The sequence below is a fragment of the Rissa tridactyla genome, chromosome 1, assembly GCF_028500815.1.
Source record: "Rissa tridactyla isolate bRisTri1 chromosome 1, bRisTri1.patW.cur.20221130, whole genome shotgun sequence".
NCBI classification, from domain to species: domain Eukaryota; kingdom Metazoa; phylum Chordata; class Aves; order Charadriiformes; family Laridae; genus Rissa; species Rissa tridactyla.
In genome coordinates this window covers 80282715-80301888 of record NC_071466.1, presented here as the reverse complement: position 1 = coordinate 80301888, position 19174 = coordinate 80282715, and the positions used below count along the sequence as shown (strand labels likewise).

Below are 19174 nucleotides of genomic sequence, written 5' to 3'. Positions count from 1 at the left end.
ACATATACATAAAAGGCATAGAGTAAAAGTTCCCGTCTCAGGAAAAAAAAAAAAAGTTGCATTCCTGTTTGTTCAGGATTTCAGGATTTTAGAGAAACACATGAAGATAGTGTTCTTAAATCTTCACAGTGATCACAGAAAAAAAATAATAAAATCTCTTAGTGTCATATATTACTGGACAAATAGTTACTCCTTGCCTGAATTTCTTGAAACGGCTTTGAACAAACATTTTGATCTGGTATTCATAGCATGAAAGAAAATATATCCTCATCAAGAGAAGACAGATTTATGAATTCAGTTTGTGTCATGTGGGGCTGACACTTTGCCATGATGATTAGTTTTTAACTTAAGAAAATTTGTTCTTGCAATTAATGAGAATCAGCAGAGAACTGAGGAAACAAAGAATCGTCATTTGTCTAACATCAGATATTCACTGACTGCAGTTTTACTCAGTCACCTTTTTGTACATTTGGAAAGAATTCAAAATCACAAAGATCAACCAGCTTCAGCTTGATGGTGCTAGAAGAGCTAAAATGTGTTTAGGCTCTGAATATTAATTACCATGCTGCTTTAAAGGTTACAACAGTCAGTTTCTCCCAGGGAGGTCATAGTTCTGATTGAATAAAGGCTTAATTATAGAATATTATAGAACATTGCGGTAAGCTGCAGCAACAAAGCCAGCAAGTGGGTTATTCTTTCTTTGACAGTCCTAAAAAGATAATAAAGGCATGCGAAAGAGAGAAAAACACATCTGTGAAAAAAATTGAGGCAATTATGGATTAATAGTTTGTTTGTTTTTTCCCCATTGGTATAGGAGAGAAAAAAGATGTCACTACTGTTGTAACTACTGTGCTTGCCATTATTAGAGACTTTTTTATGAGAAAGCCGTATCGAATGCTATTTAGCAATAAGGATATGATGCGTATTACTGCAATTGAAGCAACTGTTTTGTGAAAAATACAGGGACTCATCAGGCACTCACTGACATTAAATGTCTATTAATAATTACTAATTAAATATGAAAAGGATTATTTTGGGTGCAAGGTAATACATTCCATTCAATCATGCCTAACCTTGCATGCAGAAATTTATGCCACAATAACGTAGGCCATATAGCATTCTGTATTTAGAGTTCAGTTCTTATGCAATCTTGCCTTTAAACCTCGAGGCTGGATTTTGCATCTCACGGTAGGAATTTTACAATGGAAAACATTATGGAAATACATGTGCAAATGTCCGAGACATCTAATTTCTTCTTCTTTTCTCCACTTTCCTTCTCTTCTGCTTCCTCCATATTGTGAACCCCTTCCACCTTGTGAATTTTCATTCTTCCTATCACTGAAAAAATAGCTACAGCCAGTGCAGAGAGATCTATTCCCCTGTGTCAAAGCAGGTAAAATGTGCTGCAAGGCCTTTTTTTCCCTAGGGACCTCAGGCTTCCCTTGCAGGAGCATGAAGGTCTTGTCACAGCAGGCTAAACTGGCTCAAGATTACACTGTCTCATCTCAAACTGCTCCAGGACTACAGATCTCCTGAGTCCTGGAGCCCTCTTCTGGCAAATTTGTCTGAACTGATAATTAGCTTGGAAACACCAGCCAAGTGATTTCTTTGTTTTGTCTTGATAAGCAGCTGTCATTGATGCCTAAATCGGTGATGTCCATCTGAAAATTTCCATACACTGTAAGGTATTTCTAATACACTTCTGACTTGCAGTTGTCTGACAGAAAAAGGTCTGTGGGAGTTAAAAAGAGAAGATAGAGTACATCGCTCAATGTGGTAATTTGGATGTAGCACAAGGTCTTAACTGTGAATGACAGGCAGTGCGGATAACTGCAATGTTTCACCTTAGCTGGTTTCAGAAAAACAAAATTAATCTGTCCTAGTCTTTTGGTCATTCTGTTCTCAGTTGCAAGATGAGCAGCAGAAGTGTCATGCTTTGTTTCTGAAATCTGATAACCACAGTACAGGAACAAAAAATAGCAGCACAGCTTTCCCAGCAATTTCCAAGAAAAGAGACAAAACCCGATTTGTTCAGATAAAATCTCCCAACCAGAGGCTGAATTTTCAAGGATTTGCCTGCTATCTTCCTAATAAATATCCTCTGTGAAATTGGAGTGTGTTTTTTTCCTAGGCCTTTTTCCTGTTCCTTTTACTACTCTCTTCATCCTTCTTTTTCTGTTTCCGAGTATGTATATTTATATCACAAGTACAATAATTTAAAGAGCTATTTAGATGAGGCCAACTTTGGGCCGTGGTAAGGAGCATTTAAATTAATGTGTTTGAGAGCCTTGTTCTCAGTGGAAGTCTGGGTATCTCACTTCTTTGCACAAAAATGATTTTGTAAGTTTCTGTACTTTCTCACATATAGTTATCAAATGTTTAAAATCTTCAGTCCGTATTGTTGCAATGATATAGAATTATTTCAAAAAGGAAATAATGATCTTTCGCAAATGTGACCTCTGCAGTAGGGAAAAACAAAGCAAAACCAAACAGTGTACAGAATGAGTTCCCCAGCCTGCACTGGAGACATTTAACTAGGACTGTGACCTTTAAAAAAAAGAAGGGAAAAAAAAAGCCCAGAAGATGAAAAGATGGGAAGATGTGTTGTGAATATGTGAATACCCTGTAGCTAATTCTGTATCTGGTGAACTAAAATTATCTTTTTTTGCCTTATAGGTTTTTTAAGTACTGGAGACCAAGCTGCAAAAGGCAATTATGGATTGCTTGACCAAATACAAGCTTTACGATGGATTGAAGAAAATATTGGATCTTTTGGAGGAGACCCAAAAAGAGTTACTATTTTTGGATCTGGGGCGGGAGCTTCCTGTGTCAGTCTCCTGACACTCTCTCACTATTCAGAAGGTAATAATCTTAATCTTCTGAGCAAAGCACTTTTTTTTTTTTTTTTGAACATTATAGTGTAACAAAAATGGATATATCAGGTAGGCTGAATTAGAATTACTGGTCTGTAATTTTTTAAAATTACCTACTAGTTAGTATTCTGTATTTTTGTTAGTCAAATATTTTTATATGAAAATTTAAATGCTATTATAGCAGAAATTTCATGCAACGAACGCCATGGGCAATATACTTTTTCTAACTTTATCAACAGTCTCCACTGGCTCTTCTATCAAAGAATATGCCTTAATTAAAATGGAAAGGGGCAGTGACCTTTTTCATTTTCACACACTCTTGTCTATACTCCTAACGTGTATTTAGATGCTTCCTTACTTAATAATAACATAACTTAACCTTATTAAAAAAAATGTGTTCAAGTCCCCACAAGTACTGTGTGATCCCACACGGAATTCTTAAGATTTTGGTAAGTGTTTGAGCTGTGGGATTTCTACCCTCAACACTTCACCTTCCAAAGAAACCAACCCAAGGATGTACAGCACCAGTACCGAAACATAAAAATTCCCAGTGGTAAGACGAAATCTACAAAGAATTTATAAAAGAAGACAAGACCAAAATATCGATTGTATTTATAGGTCAATGCTACTTTTATCACATTAAAACAGACAGATATGTATGATCTATGGCAGAAGACTAAGCCCTATCAAGCAATTGTAGCAGCGCTGCTGGTAAACATACCCTATTTGGAAATGCACAGAATTATGCCTGACAATTTAGTCTATTGATACAAATAGGGTCCATTGAATAACTGTTGAGTAAGCCATGACAAAATCAAGCAGATGGAACTATAAAAAACTTAACTAATCATGTAATTGAAATTTTGTAACGGGTGCAGTAAGTAATCATCACAAAGGTATATTGACCACAGCCAGTTTTTCCCATAAATGCTTCAAGGTCTTTAAATGTTTTTGTAGCTGTTGCTGTATTTGACTTTTCAAGAGCTTGACAGTAGAAACCATCTGCAGAAGAGGCTCAGGTATTTTAGTTTAAAATAGGCCATTTTAGTGATCTTACCAGGAAAAAACAGATCGGGTGGATTCACCAGCAAGCTCCAGTTGCTTTTCAGTGTTCTGGTGATATAAAGAAGCTCTTCAGTCTGGGTCTTTCATCTGTCTTTATATTAATACATATAAAACAACCAGAAAAAAAAATATTGGATCATGTCTTACTCTCTTCCAATGTAAATATATCTTAATGCAACATATAGGCAGTACTAACACACACACACACACACACACAAAATTCACATGGTAAAGAAAAAATTATGTCAGAGTAGAATACTCAAGCCTATTAAATTGATTTTAGCAGAGCAGATTTTTTCAAATTATGATGCATTGCTTCTGTGAGGGAAATGAGAGTGTGTAATTTTCATTTGACCTTTAAACTACTGAAGAGCGCATTTATAAGAGTCATTTACATGGCAAAGAGGGTATGATTGCTTGTAGCTGCCACTACTTTAAAGAATTTTTTACAGACTACTACTGTGCTAAAGCCAGGGACTTCCATTAAAGATGCAAGAAAACTGCAGTACAAGCATGAGTTTTGTTCTCGAAGCAGAAAACCTTCATGCTTTAGATGTGTGAGCATCAAGAAAAGAGAGATTTTAATTAGTAGCCTGTTAGAGATACTGTAAAAAGGGAGGAGTCGGTAGAATATATGGAAATTGAATTGAAATTTAGGTATATGCATCTTTTAGTTACTGTACAATCAAAGCTTTCTTTGCTTAGTGAAAGCTGCTTTTAATTTATTTATATAGTTTTTAATATATAATCGGATTTGCATTTAAACAATTTGCACCTGCAGGTTTGTTCCAAAAGGCAATCATACAGAGTGGAACAGCCCTGTCCAGCTGGGCAGTGAACTACCAGCCTGCCAAGTACACTCGGATATTGGCAGATAAAGTGGGCTGCGACATGCTGGATACCACTGATTTGGTTGAATGTCTTCGGAATAAGAATTACAAAGAACTCATTCAACAGACCATTACTCCAGCCACGTACCACATTGCCTTTGGGCCTGTCATAGATGGAGACGTGATTCCAGATGACCCTCAGATTCTCATGGAGCAAGGGGAATTCCTTAACTACGATATAATGCTGGGTGTAAATCAAGGGGAAGGTTTAAAATTTGTGGATGGCATTGTAGATAATGAAGATGGTGTATCCCCCAATGATTTTGACTTTTCTGTCTCCAATTTTGTGGACAATCTATATGGTTATCCAGAAGGGAAAGATACACTGCGAGAGACCATTAAATTCATGTACACCGACTGGGCAGACAAAGAAAACCCCGAAACAAGACGGAAGACCCTGGTTGCTCTTTTTACAGACCATCAGTGGGTTGCTCCGGCCGTTGCTACCGCTGACCTGCATGCTCAGTATGGGTCTCCAACATATTTCTATGCATTTTATCACCATTGCCAAAGTGAAATGAAACCCAGCTGGGCTGATTCAGCTCATGGTGATGAAGTTCCTTATGTGTTTGGGATTCCTATGATTGGCCCGACAGAACTGTTCAACTGCAACTTTTCCAAGAATGATGTCATGCTCAGTGCAGTAGTTATGACATACTGGACTAACTTCGCCAAAACTGGGTAAGTTTGACCTCCAGCATTCCTTTTTGTTGATAACATACTCCTAAAATAGTCTGTATCCTATAGCAGTGGCTTCAAACCCTGATCTTGCAACAGTATTATAGCACTATTTGCGTAAGAGAGAAGGTAACTGGGGCTTATTCATATTTAATAGATTTTTAATTAATGTGTTCCCTCAAACTCTTTTCTTCCAGTAGCTCAGTGAGAATAATAATGCATTTTATTTTTGATTCAAAAAGTAGGGCAATTATTAAGACAAAGCATGTCTTAGAGAAAAAGCATCACACTAAGATACGGAAAAATCAGAGGCAACATGTCTGCTACTTGAAGAAGGAACTGTCAGGCAGATAGCACTTATCTGCTACAAAAGAAAGGAAGTTTGTGTTTTTAGCGACCTTCACAGGGATGGGAACTCAGGGAGGGATTGGAACAGAAAGGAAGACGCTGCACTGGAAAGATTTTTTCCCTCTGAGGCCTATAATGGCAATAATAAGTACTTGACTGGAATGAAGAAGAGACTCAGATATAAATTTTGCTTTGAGAAGGTTAAAAATTTAAATTAATTCTGCTTATAAAACAAAACAAAGACATCAGTGTTTTGCTGAAATGGAGTTGTAAATACCAAGTAAAGAACCCTCAAAGCAGCTTAATCTGTGAGCGCTATTAATAATTTCTATTCTCTTCCTATAGCATTCCTTTAAAGAGTATTGCAGTGTTTTACTTGAGCAGCAAGAGCTCTTTTGTTAACCTTGAGTCTTTGGTACTGAATTAAAACAAAGATACTTGTGGCACAAAGGGGCTATAAATCTTTCCAATGAATGTTTAATGGCAGGATTGGGCTCTGGAAACTGCAGCTCTGCTGCACTGCAGTGAATGGTATGCAGCTATAGAAGAAAAATTCAGAGATGCCTAGTGTGAAATTCTCAGGGGCTTCAGCAGCTCTTGCAGCTTTTAATGAAGCCAAATGACGTTTGAGGGAGAGAGATTTTGCAGCCTTAACAAAAACCTTGAGCATGAATTGAGTAAAAACCAACTGCTTCAGGTCAATTTACAAGGCAAAAGGAAAGCTTTTGTTGCACTGCGTTTTAGGCAAACAGGCACTTTTGCGCGCAGAAATCCCACAGTACTGCAACAATAGTGAATGAACTGTGGAATATTTAGATGTACTTGGCAACAAGAAGTCATCAGGACCGGGATGGACAAACTTCAGGACGAAAGCTTGGTTTATGGACACAGAATGCCACATGCTGGCTGTACTGCACACTCAGAAAGATGATTATGCCCTCAGTCTGCCTTTATTTGTGTAGATGAAGTGACACATATACATAGAGGACTTCAGATCCTCATGTATATACATCATGGAAATTATTATGGAGATGCAAGATCTCCACCGTCTCACTATTATTTAAAATTACTTTATGACTATTCCCTGTAGTCATATTTAAACAATTTTTGAGGCTGACAGGAGCTTCTCACAGCCCCAGCTGCCACCATTAATCGGAATTGCAAGCACTTTCCAGCTGTTGCTACTTGAAACCTAATTTCAGCAGGCTGTACGTGCCATCACCAAGTTCTCTGGTTATGAACCCATTGTCATACTACACCTAAAGGCACAACAAGTGTTTTGGGAGAGCCATTAGTCATTTCTGAAACTTCACCATTGTTGATGAGGCAGGAGTGGGATGTATCTTCTGTTACAAACTTGCCCCTTTATAGACGGTCTGAAAGATGTGTCATTAAAAATGACCTCTAGCTGTAAAATATCAGTTTTCACAAGGAAAGGAAAAGTGCAACCCAAGATGCATTACCTTGCTGTTTTTTTTCTTTGTTTACATGAACAATGATTAATTTTTCTGGATAGTACAAGAGAATACTTGGAGGAAAATAATATTTTAAGATTACATTTTCTTTGCACCTCTGGTCCCTCCAAGGGAAAAGGGAATGTTGTAGCACCCCAAACCTAGGGCAACAGGGGACATACCTAGGGTAACCGTTCTCCTCTCTACCCTCGCACATGCGATCTGAAATCCATGTGCCCACTCAGGTCTCCAACTCTCAAAAAAATGTATATGGTTCAAGACTGTGCTGTTTGGGTCTTTGTTTTGTGTTTTTCCCACCTTTTTTTTCAATTGATTGTTTCCCATCCTTATTCTGATAGACCTTGGTTTTCTTTGTGTTTGTACCCATGGCAACACCTATGAAAAATCTGTTGACTGCGAGAGTTTATTATTCCACGTTTCCCTGTAGGTGACCCTTGAACATTAAAACTGCAGATTTATTTATTTAATTTTAATGTCTCTGACACTTTTCCATCTTGATGACTCTCCTACAGAGGCTGCATCCAGGTACTTATTGTATAATTACAGCTCAGGTGGTGCATCATTCTGATGGACTGTGCTGGGCTTTTAACTGACATGCCACCTGCTGCTAAAAAACACACATTGCTTAATGGGCCTGCTGCCAAGACTGGGTTTGAAGGGCAGGTCAGTCCTGTAAAATCACTAGGTGTCAAAGACACAGCATAAGGCACAGTGCTTTTATTGTGTTTTACTTTGAAGTCAGTTACTGAAGCAAGCAAATAGGAGGTGACAATAAAGTGACTGTTTAATGGCATATGGATCACGCTTGAAATTAATACTTGGAAGCTGTGTTTTGCTGATCCTCCATTTTCTGCCTTGCTATAACTTTTTTTTCATTAACAGTCATTTTGGCTTTTCAAAACTATGTTTCTAACATGCCTTAGAAATAGAAAAGCAATTTGTCACAGAGTAGGTGTGAGAAACTACATTTGGGCTACAAAAATGACATGAAAATATGGCTTTTGATTCCTCTACGTGCAAAACTATATGTGAGAGCTTCATTAAGAGGTACACTTAAAGATTCAGTCTGCTGCCAGTAGTACTATCCTAACTGTAATGGTAATTTTATATGCTCAAATATTCTCTTAATTAAAGCCATGTTACATCCTTCACAGACACATCAGCAGGGGGACAGTGAATGACATGAGGAGATGTGTGCTAATACTTCACAGATAGGCTGCCAGCTACACTCTTGTGAAGGATTTGAAGTTTAATAGAGTATATATAAAGCCATGCTCTCATTGGAGGCGCCTATTGGTTTTCTAAAAATTACCATCTTTTGAGGAGTTACAATACTCTATTTTTGCTCCCATCTATCCAACTCTACTGAGGTTGGTGATGGGAAAGATAAAAGCCTAAAGGATGTATCCTTGTTTTCTTTGTAATTCGGATAAGCACTCCTGAATTATTTTACTACCATTGATTCTGAAGAAAAAACCTCAGTTATTAAGGATGTCTGTGTTTTATATTTATTTTGGCTTTCGAATGAAAGACACAATTAAACCTACAATGATTAAAGTGTGTTTTCAAATCAATTCTCTGTGAACTCCTTTATGAGGCTGTTGCATTTCTTTTTGATGTTTTCGTCTGAAGAAATAACTGTCTCCAATGGCCAATCTGTGTTAGTCAAATAAAACAGTGTACTTACGGTTTGCTTCCTTAGTAGTTGTAATAGCTGACTGGGAGCGTGGCAACAGTGGGACCTGGTGATAAGTGAGGAAAGGAGGCAAGGGAAAATATGCCTGCGTAACAGTGCTTCAGGTGGTAATGGCTGTACCATTATTGATACTGTGACAATATGAAAAATCAGTGGAAGCATGAAGAAATGTCACACAGTTTTTTTATATATATATTTTTTTTTTCCATATGGAGAAAAGAGGACTGCTGAAAGAAAATAAATGATCAAGGGGCCTTTCAGTGTTTTGGAGAATGACTTAGTATGTAACTGTTGACATTTTGCTCTCCAGTGAAGTTAGAGAATGACACAAGAAGAATAAAACAATTTAAGAGCATTAAAGTAACAGTTCCATTGTCCTTACTGATCGTTAATGCTCTCGCAGAAGTAGTTAAAAGATGAATGGTATTTCAGCATGTTATATGGAATTCACGATAATAGAAAACTTCTAAAGAAGTAAAGCTTTTGACACCGCTTCCAACAGCATTCCTCTGGACAAACTGGCTGCTCATGACTTGGATGGGCGTATGCTTCAGTGGATTAAAAACTGGCTGGATGGCTGGGCCCAAAGAGTTCTGGTGAATGGAGTTAAATCCAGTTGGCGGCTGGTCACAAGTGGTGTTCCCCAGGGTTTAGTACTGAGGCCAGTTCTGTTCAATATCTTTATCAATGATCTGGACAAAGGGATCGAGTCTGCACCCTCAGTAAATTTGCAGATGACACCAAGTTGGGTGAGAGTGTTGGTCTGCCTGAGGGTAAGAAGGCTCTGTAGAGTGATCTGAACAGACCAAGGCCAATGGCATGAGCTTCAACAAGGCCAAGAGTCAGGTCCTGCACTTGGGTCACAACAACCCCATGCAGCGTTATAGGCTTGGGGAAGAGTGGCTGGAAAGCTGCCTGGCAAAAAAGGACCTGGGGGTGTTGGTTGACAGCTGACTGTATATGAGCCAGCAGTGTGCCCAGGTGGCCAAGAAGGCCAATAGCATCCTGGCTTGTATTAGAAATAATGTGTCCAGGAGGACCAGGGAAGTGATTGTCCCCCTGTACTTGGCACTGGTGAGGCTGCACCTCGAATACTGTGTCCAGTTTTGGGCCCCTCACTACTGGAGGGACATTGGGATTCTGGAGCGAATCCAAAGAAAGGCAATGAATCTGGTGAAGTGTCTAGAGCACAAGTCTTATGAGGAGTGGCTGAGGAAACTGGGGTTGTTTAGCGTGGAGAAAAGGAGGCTGAGGGGAGACCTTGTCGCTCTTTACAACTACCTGAGAGGAGGTTATAGCGAGGTGGGGTAGGTCTCTTTTCCCAAGTAGCAAGCGATAGGACATGAGGAAATGGCCTCAAATTGCGCCAGGGGAGGTTTAGATTGGATATTCTGAAAAATTTCTTCACTGAGAGGGTTATCAAGTATTGGAACAGGCTACCCAGGGCCGTGGTTGAGTCACCAACTCTGAAGGTATTTAAAAGATGTGTAGATTTGGTGCTTAGGGACATGGTTTAGTGGTAACTTGGCAGTGCTAGGTTAATGTTTGGGCTTGATGATCTTAAAGGTCTCTTCCAAACAAAAAAATTCTTTGCTTCTAGGATTTCCCATCATTCTTCCCATGCCAATATCCCCAGATATGAAATACTCAGTTCCCTCATTTGCCCTCCAGGTCAGCTACCAAATCACCTTCTGAACAGGAACGTGTGTTGCTCTCCAGGCAGCATTCATTGCAGACACATTTGCTTTATATCACCTGAGAAAAAATCAATGAACACCAACACGTTAAATTAAGTAAAACGTGTGGAAAAAAAGTGACAGATGAAATCAGATGATTCTGCACATTAATAAAAAAATACCTTAGATAGGACAAGGAACACCCTCATATGGTCTTCTATCACATGGAAGAGGAGTTCAGTCATTTCATTACGGGGGCATTTTTGATGGAGTAGCTGTTTAAATTAGGTGGTGAAAATAAATAATTGGAATGCAAAATGAATAACAACCATCATCAACTTTGATCTAGCAATAGGATGAAGAAAAAACAAAAGGCTCCCTGCCAACTAGTAGGATTGGGAAACAAGTTATCTAGTCCCTATGAGAGCCATTACTGGAAGAAGTACAGAACTGAAAATATATTTTTCAGAGTATATTTTTGCCAACAGGATTGCAATGTGTTTTTAAAGGAAGGTCTCCTAGCAGCCTTTTGTTCTGAGATTACACACTTGAGCCTCAAGAGTGTCCAGAAACACAAAGGTGATGTGAGAGGCTAGAAAAAGCAAAAGGAAATGTGAAGTTAAAGTAAGAGATCAAAAGTTTTGTCAAACATCTGATTCGGTAGGAGAAATGATTTTATGTACATCTATATTTCATGCCTATATATAATACTGGAAAAGTGTTCATAATAGGGTAAGCTGCCCAACTTCTCAAGAAAAAAATTTAACATGTCATAAGTTGCATCCTTATGATTTTATGAATAGTGTACATAGGAGGAGGGACCAAGAAAGTAAAATTCTTCTTATTTATATCCACTGAATATTTTTGGTAAATTATCATTAGCCTGTAAAACCAAGATGCATTATTAGATCCTCTATTTATGCCTGGACATAGTTATTCCATTTTCTTGTGGGGAAAAAAAAAAAATCATTTAAATGCCTTTGCTCCAAATTCAGAGAGAATATTCAGACCATTTATTCAGTTATTAAGTAATCAACCCTAGAACTGATGCCAATGGTAGGGTTCTGATACCCTCAGCAAAGAAATTACTTGTAGGGTTGGCTGATTTTTTTTTCTGTTCCTTGTTTCAATGGACAGCTTCATGCCCACACACTGCCATGTAAACAAATCCTGAAATACAAGACTACCCTCATGTAATTTAATTTCGTCTCTTGTGTTTGGAGGAGGTGGCGGCATAATTGTCTATTCCTAATAGGTATAGTTAAAAAGAAGAGATGGAGGTAGATGGAGGTATTTGCTGTCATTTCTATAGGGCCATTAGAAAAAAAAAAGAACTAAAAAAAAGTGCATGTCCAGCTTTGTTTGTTGAAATGAGCGCTCAGCTTCTTCATCTTGAGTACTGTGTATCAAGTGCAAACTCATTTACACGAGCTAGCTTAATTTATACATCTTCTGTAGGACTCTTCCCAGAGTCTTTTGTGGTGTGAATCAAAACAGCAAGTGGAGAGAACACAAGATGTATTTTGTGCTGTAACTCTTGCAGGATTTTAAGTTGCTGACAAGAAAAATGCTTTGCAGTTCTGGAACCCCTAGTTTATATCTTATTGAGATGGGAAAGATTTGATACAGTACAATATTAAAAAAACAAACCAACCATATAAAAAAACCCTGGACACCTAAACCCCCAAGCATAAGTAAAACACAGTACCAAAATTATATAGAAAAAAAAAAATCTTCCTTTCACTCAAAAAAAGGTAAGATAATTTTTTTTTCAGGCAAACAGATGAAAACAAAAATAATGAGATTATTAAAGTTAAATTGGCAGTCTGGTTTATGAACTAAAGAGTAGCTCTTTACAAACAGAAAAGGAATGCTAAGAGAGGCAATCATGTTCATGAACTTTTGAAAATGGAAAAAGAAAAAAATTAAGATGCTTTAAAATCTGTAGCAATGGGTCTTTGTATTCCCGTAACATGCATAACAGTATATTGGAAGAAAAGGAAAATATTAGAATCATTTTCACAGGAAATAAAATAATGCATATGGGAATGGAAAGGAGAATGGAAAGTTCTCGGAGAAAATGAATCATGTGCTCTCAGTATAATATATCACAAAGTCCCAGAAAATGTGCTTTGCTGTAAAAGAAGATTCAAACTCATGCCCAACAGAATATTAAATTAAGTATTATTAATTTTGCATTTCTATATGTTTTCATGCCAAGAGGAAAACATATCTGTGTAAGGTTTACTGAAATTATAAGGGTACATAGACACATTTAAATGCTTTTTGTGCCATTGGTTTGTCTTTATTCTGAACCTATAAGAAAAGAAAAAAGAAAAGATGGGAAAAGTATAATTTCATTTAAATATTTGGCTTACCAGTTTTGAAATTATCTCTGAGTAACATACTACTCTTAGTTCTACTACTACTTAACTACTATAAAACACATTGATCTCAGCTAATATATTTCTCATCCCTACAAACCAGGACAGAATTAAGGCTCACTGTTTTACGGCCAGTAAATGTAGTTATTTAGTAGCAATGAGCACACAGAACTTTCAAATAGTAATCTCCTAATGCAAATTAAGATTTGTAATATACAAATACTTCAAAGGCTTCTCCCTAAAGTAGATACTTGAATGAAAGGGGACTAATAGTTCAGTAAAGGAACACAAAGAGAAATAGTTCCCAATTACATGTATTAGCCCTGCTACTTTGTGTTTTAAAGTTTTTTATGTAATATACACAGCTAGTATAAATTCTTATGGTCACATGGACTTCCAACATTGCCATAGGGATTAGATATCCATATTTACTACTTACAGCAGTGGAACTAGTGGTATCTTAAGTGGTAAAGTTAATATCAAACACTGAGAAGAGCTGAACCTACACCTTTACTATGGGGAAAGGTAGTTGTTACCTATCTAAAATAGCATTGGAATATGATACTGAACTTCAGATGAGCTTTTGGGACCTGAAACACAACCCTTTCTTTGTTTTCATGTCAAAAAGTATTATAGTGTCTGAGAATCACTGTACAGTAAGTAATTTTTCTTTTGTTTCTTTATTCTGTTGTTAAGTTCGGGAGGTTTTTTTAGCTTCTGCTTTTAGGTTATGTTAATTATCAGATAAACGGTTAACTAAAGGATAGAGGGGGTTTTGGTGTTTGTTTTTGGTTTTGTTCTTTTTACTGACTATAATATTGCTTGTTTTTATTTTTGTAGAGATCCAAACCAGCCTGTTCCACAGGACACAAAGTTCATCCACACAAAACCCAACCGCTTTGAAGAAGTGGCCTGGTCCAAATACAATCCTAAAGACCAGCTTTATCTGCATATTGGCCTGAAACCCCGAGTTCGTGACCACTACCGAGCAACAAAAGTTGCTTTCTGGTTGGAGCTAGTACCGCACCTTCACAACCTGAATGAAATATTTCAGTACGTTTCCACAACAACTAAAGTTCCCCCTCCTGACATGACATCATTTCCTTATGTGACGCGACGTTCTCCTGGTAAATTGTGGCCAGCCACCAAGCGTCCAGCAATGACACCTGCCAACAATCCCAAACATTCAAAAGACACCCATAAAACAGCTCCAGAGGATACGACAGTTCTGATAGAAAACAAGCGAGATTACTCCACAGAGCTGAGCGTCACTATTGCTGTGGGGGCATCCTTGCTGTTCCTCAATATTTTAGCTTTTGCTGCTTTATATTACAAGAAGGACAAGCGGCGTCACGAGACTCACAGGCGGCCTAGCCCCCAGAGGAACACAACCAATGATATCGCGCACATACAAAATGAAGAGATTATGTCATTGCAGATGAAACAGCTAGAACATGACCACGAGTGTGAATCGCTGCAGGCCCATGACACACTGAGACTAACCTGTCCGCCTGACTACACGCTTACTTTGAGAAGGTCCCCAGACGACATCCCGTTAATGACACCCAACACCATAACCATGATTCCAAATACATTAACAGGAATGCAGCCTTTGCATACTTTCAACACCTTCAGTGGAGGACAAAACAGTACAAATTTGCCCCATGGACATTCGACCACTAGGGTATAGCTCAGCCCTTCCCCCTGTACCCTCACAAGCCACTTGGAAGAAAGAAAAAAAAAAGAAAAAAAAAAGAAAAAAAGAAGAGGAAAAAGTTATAATACCATCAATTGAACACCTTGTCAAAATCTAAAGTAAAAACAAGTAAAAGAGAAGGACAGTCATTATTTTCTTACTGATCCTTCCCACAGAAACTCTCTCTGATGTTAAAGATCAACTACAAACCCTGTGAAATGTGAAAAGTGTACATTGCTGTTACGATACTGCTTTAAGATCTCAGCCACTTTGATTGAGAGTTGAGGCCAGAAGAAGTCACTTAAAATGGTGTTTTGAGTGTAGGAAGCAAAGCAGAGTCTTCTGGAACACAGAGACAGTGACTGTACAGGTGTTTTGGTTTTGTTTGTTTTTTTTTTTAATAAATAAAATAATTAAAAAAATTCTTTATGTGCCATACCATGAATGGCCCTTGTTAAAACAAAGACATCACCACGGGCTTTTACCCAGCATATGAAGCTGTAATCCAGACGGGGGAAATAGAATTTTATTATTAAAAACAAAAATGAAAAAAAAAGAGGAGGACTGACTATGCAGTAAAATACGTATAGTTCTGTGCAAAGAGATGACTTGCCAGCCTGAACTATATTTAAAGATACTTTGTAAAAATGTACATAGCTGTGAGTTTAAAAACAAACAAAAAAAAGAAGCTTTTATTGATGTTTTCAGTTTGAAAAGAGCTTTTAGAAAGATTGTGCATTCTGTTGTGACCTATGTGTATATACATTAGTCATATCACCTCTGTTTCCTCCAAGCCCAAAGGAGGAATTTCTTCTTAATTACTAGTGGTAAACAAAAAACATGAGTTTTTTCTAACATATTTCATTTATATGAGGCCATGGTGTCATGCAGAGGATACAGTTGTCTGTGTGACCTGCATATTTTCTCTTACAGGTTACACTAGTGCATGTTAAAGTATTCATAGGAGATTGTTGTTCTTTTCTGAAACTTTTTTTTCTATAATTTAATTTTGTGTTAGCCTTTCAGCAATGGATTGGAAAATGGAGGAAAAAAAACCTCAAAAGAAAATAATTACTATTTTAAGCTTGTTGAACTGAACCAAGAAACATCCGATAATATATATTCAAAGTCCAGTTTGTAGTTCTTGGTTATTGTGATACATTAGGAAGAGTTTTGTGCCCTGAGAAAAGCAAAGAAAGCCTGTGTTTTGGTCAGCCTTTTCTGAGGAAACCTAGCTCTATATTCACCAGCGTTGCAGCGGAATCTCAGTTGAGAAAGCACCTTCTTAGCTTTGCTAAATGAAATAAACCCACAATCTGAAAGTGGGGAAATGGTGGGTTGGTTGGCTGGCTGTTTTTTAAAATGTTCAAAATGATCAGTGTGTAAAGAACTTCTCTGCCCAGTATCCTGTTTTGTGAGAGCGTACCTGTCAGAAAATACTTTTTTTGCTGATTTATTACGCAGCAGTCCCATAGTCAGTTAACACTGGGGAGAGAGAAGCAGAGATGTCATCAGCTGTTCTGCGTCTGAATAAAAGGGAAAATCCCAGAGAGCATCACTCTCGGGAAGGGCAAAATTCGTAGCTGATTATTCCCTTCTGCCTTTCCTTAACTAGAAAACAAGGTGCCAAGCAGAGCTACCAAACAAAGCAACTTAGCGGTTTGATTCAAACAACTGATTTGAATGTGAAAAGCTAGAAATAAGTTCTCGCAGATGAAGATTGCTTTATATTTTGTCTTTGAAAGTTACTCCATCATCGAGAGATAGTAACCAAAGATATTTGAACAAATTGGTCTGCACTTGAACATGATTATCCCAGATGTATTTTCTATTATTAACTCACGACTAAGCTGCATCAATATCATACGTCCCATAAGTATCTAACACAAGATGCCTTGTACCTCTTCTTATTTTCTATGCTTTTTGTTTTCTAATAAAATGTCTTGGAATAGTCACCCCTACAAATAAAATCAAAGACAAGGTGATTCACTGAGGTCTATTCATCTGCACAATTCCTTGTTGTAGCAGGCAGTAAAACAGATTCTGAAGGAAAGAAATAAAAAGAAAGTTAATGACATGATAAAAATGCAACATGTGGCTGATATAATCCTTTACCTGTAATAAATGTGCTATAAACCTGACCTGGATGCTCAGGTTGGAATGTGATGAAGAAAGAACCCCAAAGTACAACTAGTAGCAAACGGAAAACTGTTGATTTTTTTTTTCACTGATCCATCACATAATGTTGAGTAACGCTGACTCTATACCAGGCCATTTCCACCACCTATGTAATGCCTCAGCTGAGATGCAGCAGTTCATAACTCTTTAAAAAAAGGTTAAAAAAAAAAGAAAAAAAAAGAAAAAAAAGAAAAAAATAAAAAAAGGTAATGATGCTTGGCATCATAATCAGTTGGGTATGTTTGTAATGTGAATTAAAGTATTTGTTTAGTACTTCCAATTGTCTTCTGCTAGCAATATGTACAGTACTGTGTCAGGCTTGTGACATTTGGGTAAAAAAAAAAAAGTTCCTGTAAGTGAATGATTTTAGCTTTTAAAAGTAATTACAATCAAGTTGATTTAATAATTTGATACATCTGGACTGATGTATGATTTATAGAGGGAACAGATTTATAGGGTCTTCATAGAATTCTATATAATGATATCAAAATATACTTTGCAAACTGTAAAAGAAAAACAAAAGTTACTTTCCCAGGCTTATATTCTTGACCTTAAGAGGCACGCAGGGTTTAATGGTTTCTTCTGTTATTGTTTTGCAATTTTTTGTTTTTTGCCTTAAGTAATGATAGAAGATATATATGGCTGGACACATATGTATAAACTTTTCAGCAGCATTTTTAATAATAAAATATCACAGTATTTTCTAATGCTTTGTGCAAAGAACTACGTGTTCATCCTTTTGTGTAGAAAGTCTTTCAGAGGTGTGTTTTCTGCCCCATCTCCATTTCATTATCTAATGTAAACAATGCCTTGATACACAGTACAAAAATATTAAAATAACAGAGGTTGCACTTTTAAGTTAGCATTGAATTTTCATGGCTTTTGTAGTTCTATAAGCCTGCCAGTAAAAGGAAAGAAACTCAAGACAATGAAGATATAAGAGAATAAGTTCCATATATTTTTTACCTGTAAGCACTGCAACTCCCATTGAAGCAATGGTTTAATTGTTCTGTTAGTATTTTCTGTAGCACTGAAAAAAAGCTTAAGAAAGCAGCTTCCCATATTAGTGTGTGGCTTAGCAGCTGAAAAATGTATCTTCCAAATTAGGGATCAAAATAATTCAGATAAACCTAATAAATCCAGGCTCCAGAAGTAAAAATACTTTTATTTTATACTTAAAATTTAGATAAACAATGAGTTTTGTTAGAAAAAAATATGTAGGAGTAGCAATATAAGTTACTCATATATATTTAAGGGATTTACATATATTGCAGGTACATTAATATCATTCTTCCTTCAAAAGCCGAGTAAGTAAATACAGTTTGTTCTTTTACACTGTTAAATTCCATTTATCAGCAAGGTTTCCTTTCACTGGAAAGGTACATAGACATTTTAGCAATTTGGGATGGGTATTGTTTGCTTTCTGTAACTATTCTGCTGAATAGAGGTACTAACAATAATGTTTGATGAATTTTGAGCATATTATTGAAGAGTATTTGCAAAAAGCAAATTCTGAATGATTCATATCGGATTTTTGATATGAAGAATCAAGCTTCTGAGATAGAAACATTATGTGCCTACTGACCTAATCAAGCAGCTTGAATTTTGAATATGAAATTTGTATATAAAGCTTTTGCAAATAAACTGCAGATTTAGAATTGTTCAGCAAATATGTTTAATTACAGGTACACTTTGAAATTCCACGGCTTGCTCTGAGATAATTCATACACAAGAAAAGGGGTTACAATTGTGTCATTTCTGTGAATCATTCACCTTAAATTGCTGGGTGAACTCAATAAATCACCTTTTTTCAGTTAATCAATTTCACATTAAAAAAAAAAAAAGAAAAGCTTCAGAAGTTTGTTCATGCTAACTAAATATTGTGTTGTTTTATTTCTTAACTGTCTGAAATATAAATCTGCAGATTAGAATGTTTCTATTTTGACTTTGCTAAGAGTATGACAACTTAATGGTATTTAATATCACGTAAGAATCATATGAAATAATACCATCACGATTATGTGCTTGTCTCAGATTTGTAGTTTTACATTTGTATTATTTAATTATTGTCAACTGTTTCTCGTATTTTCATCTACAGCTGTTTGACATCACAAACCTCATCAGCCTGAATCCCTCCAGAGACCATTAGCAGCTGGTAAAATCTGGGATTTCCATCCCACTAGAAATTATGATATTATGTATTTAATATCATAAT

At 36.8% G+C, this 19174-nt stretch overlaps 1 protein-coding gene across 4 annotated transcripts in view; it reads left to right on the top strand.

The window, feature by feature from the left end:
- The window catches only part of NLGN4X (neuroligin 4 X-linked), a 189659-nt gene extending 171973 nt beyond the window's left edge, over positions 1–17686 (top strand). For all 4 annotated transcript variants that reach the window (XM_054188404.1, XM_054188401.1, XM_054188403.1 and 1 more), the window contains 3 exons: positions 2677–2862; positions 4720–5509; positions 13926–17686. In XM_054188404.1, coding sequence (XP_054044379.1) covers positions 2677–2862; positions 4720–5509; positions 13926–14775 — 1826 coding nt within the window. In that variant the 3' untranslated portion in view covers positions 14776–17686. The remainder of the gene's footprint in view (positions 1–2676; positions 2863–4719; positions 5510–13925) is intronic.
- The last annotated feature ends 1488 nt before the right edge of the window (positions 17687–19174 follow it).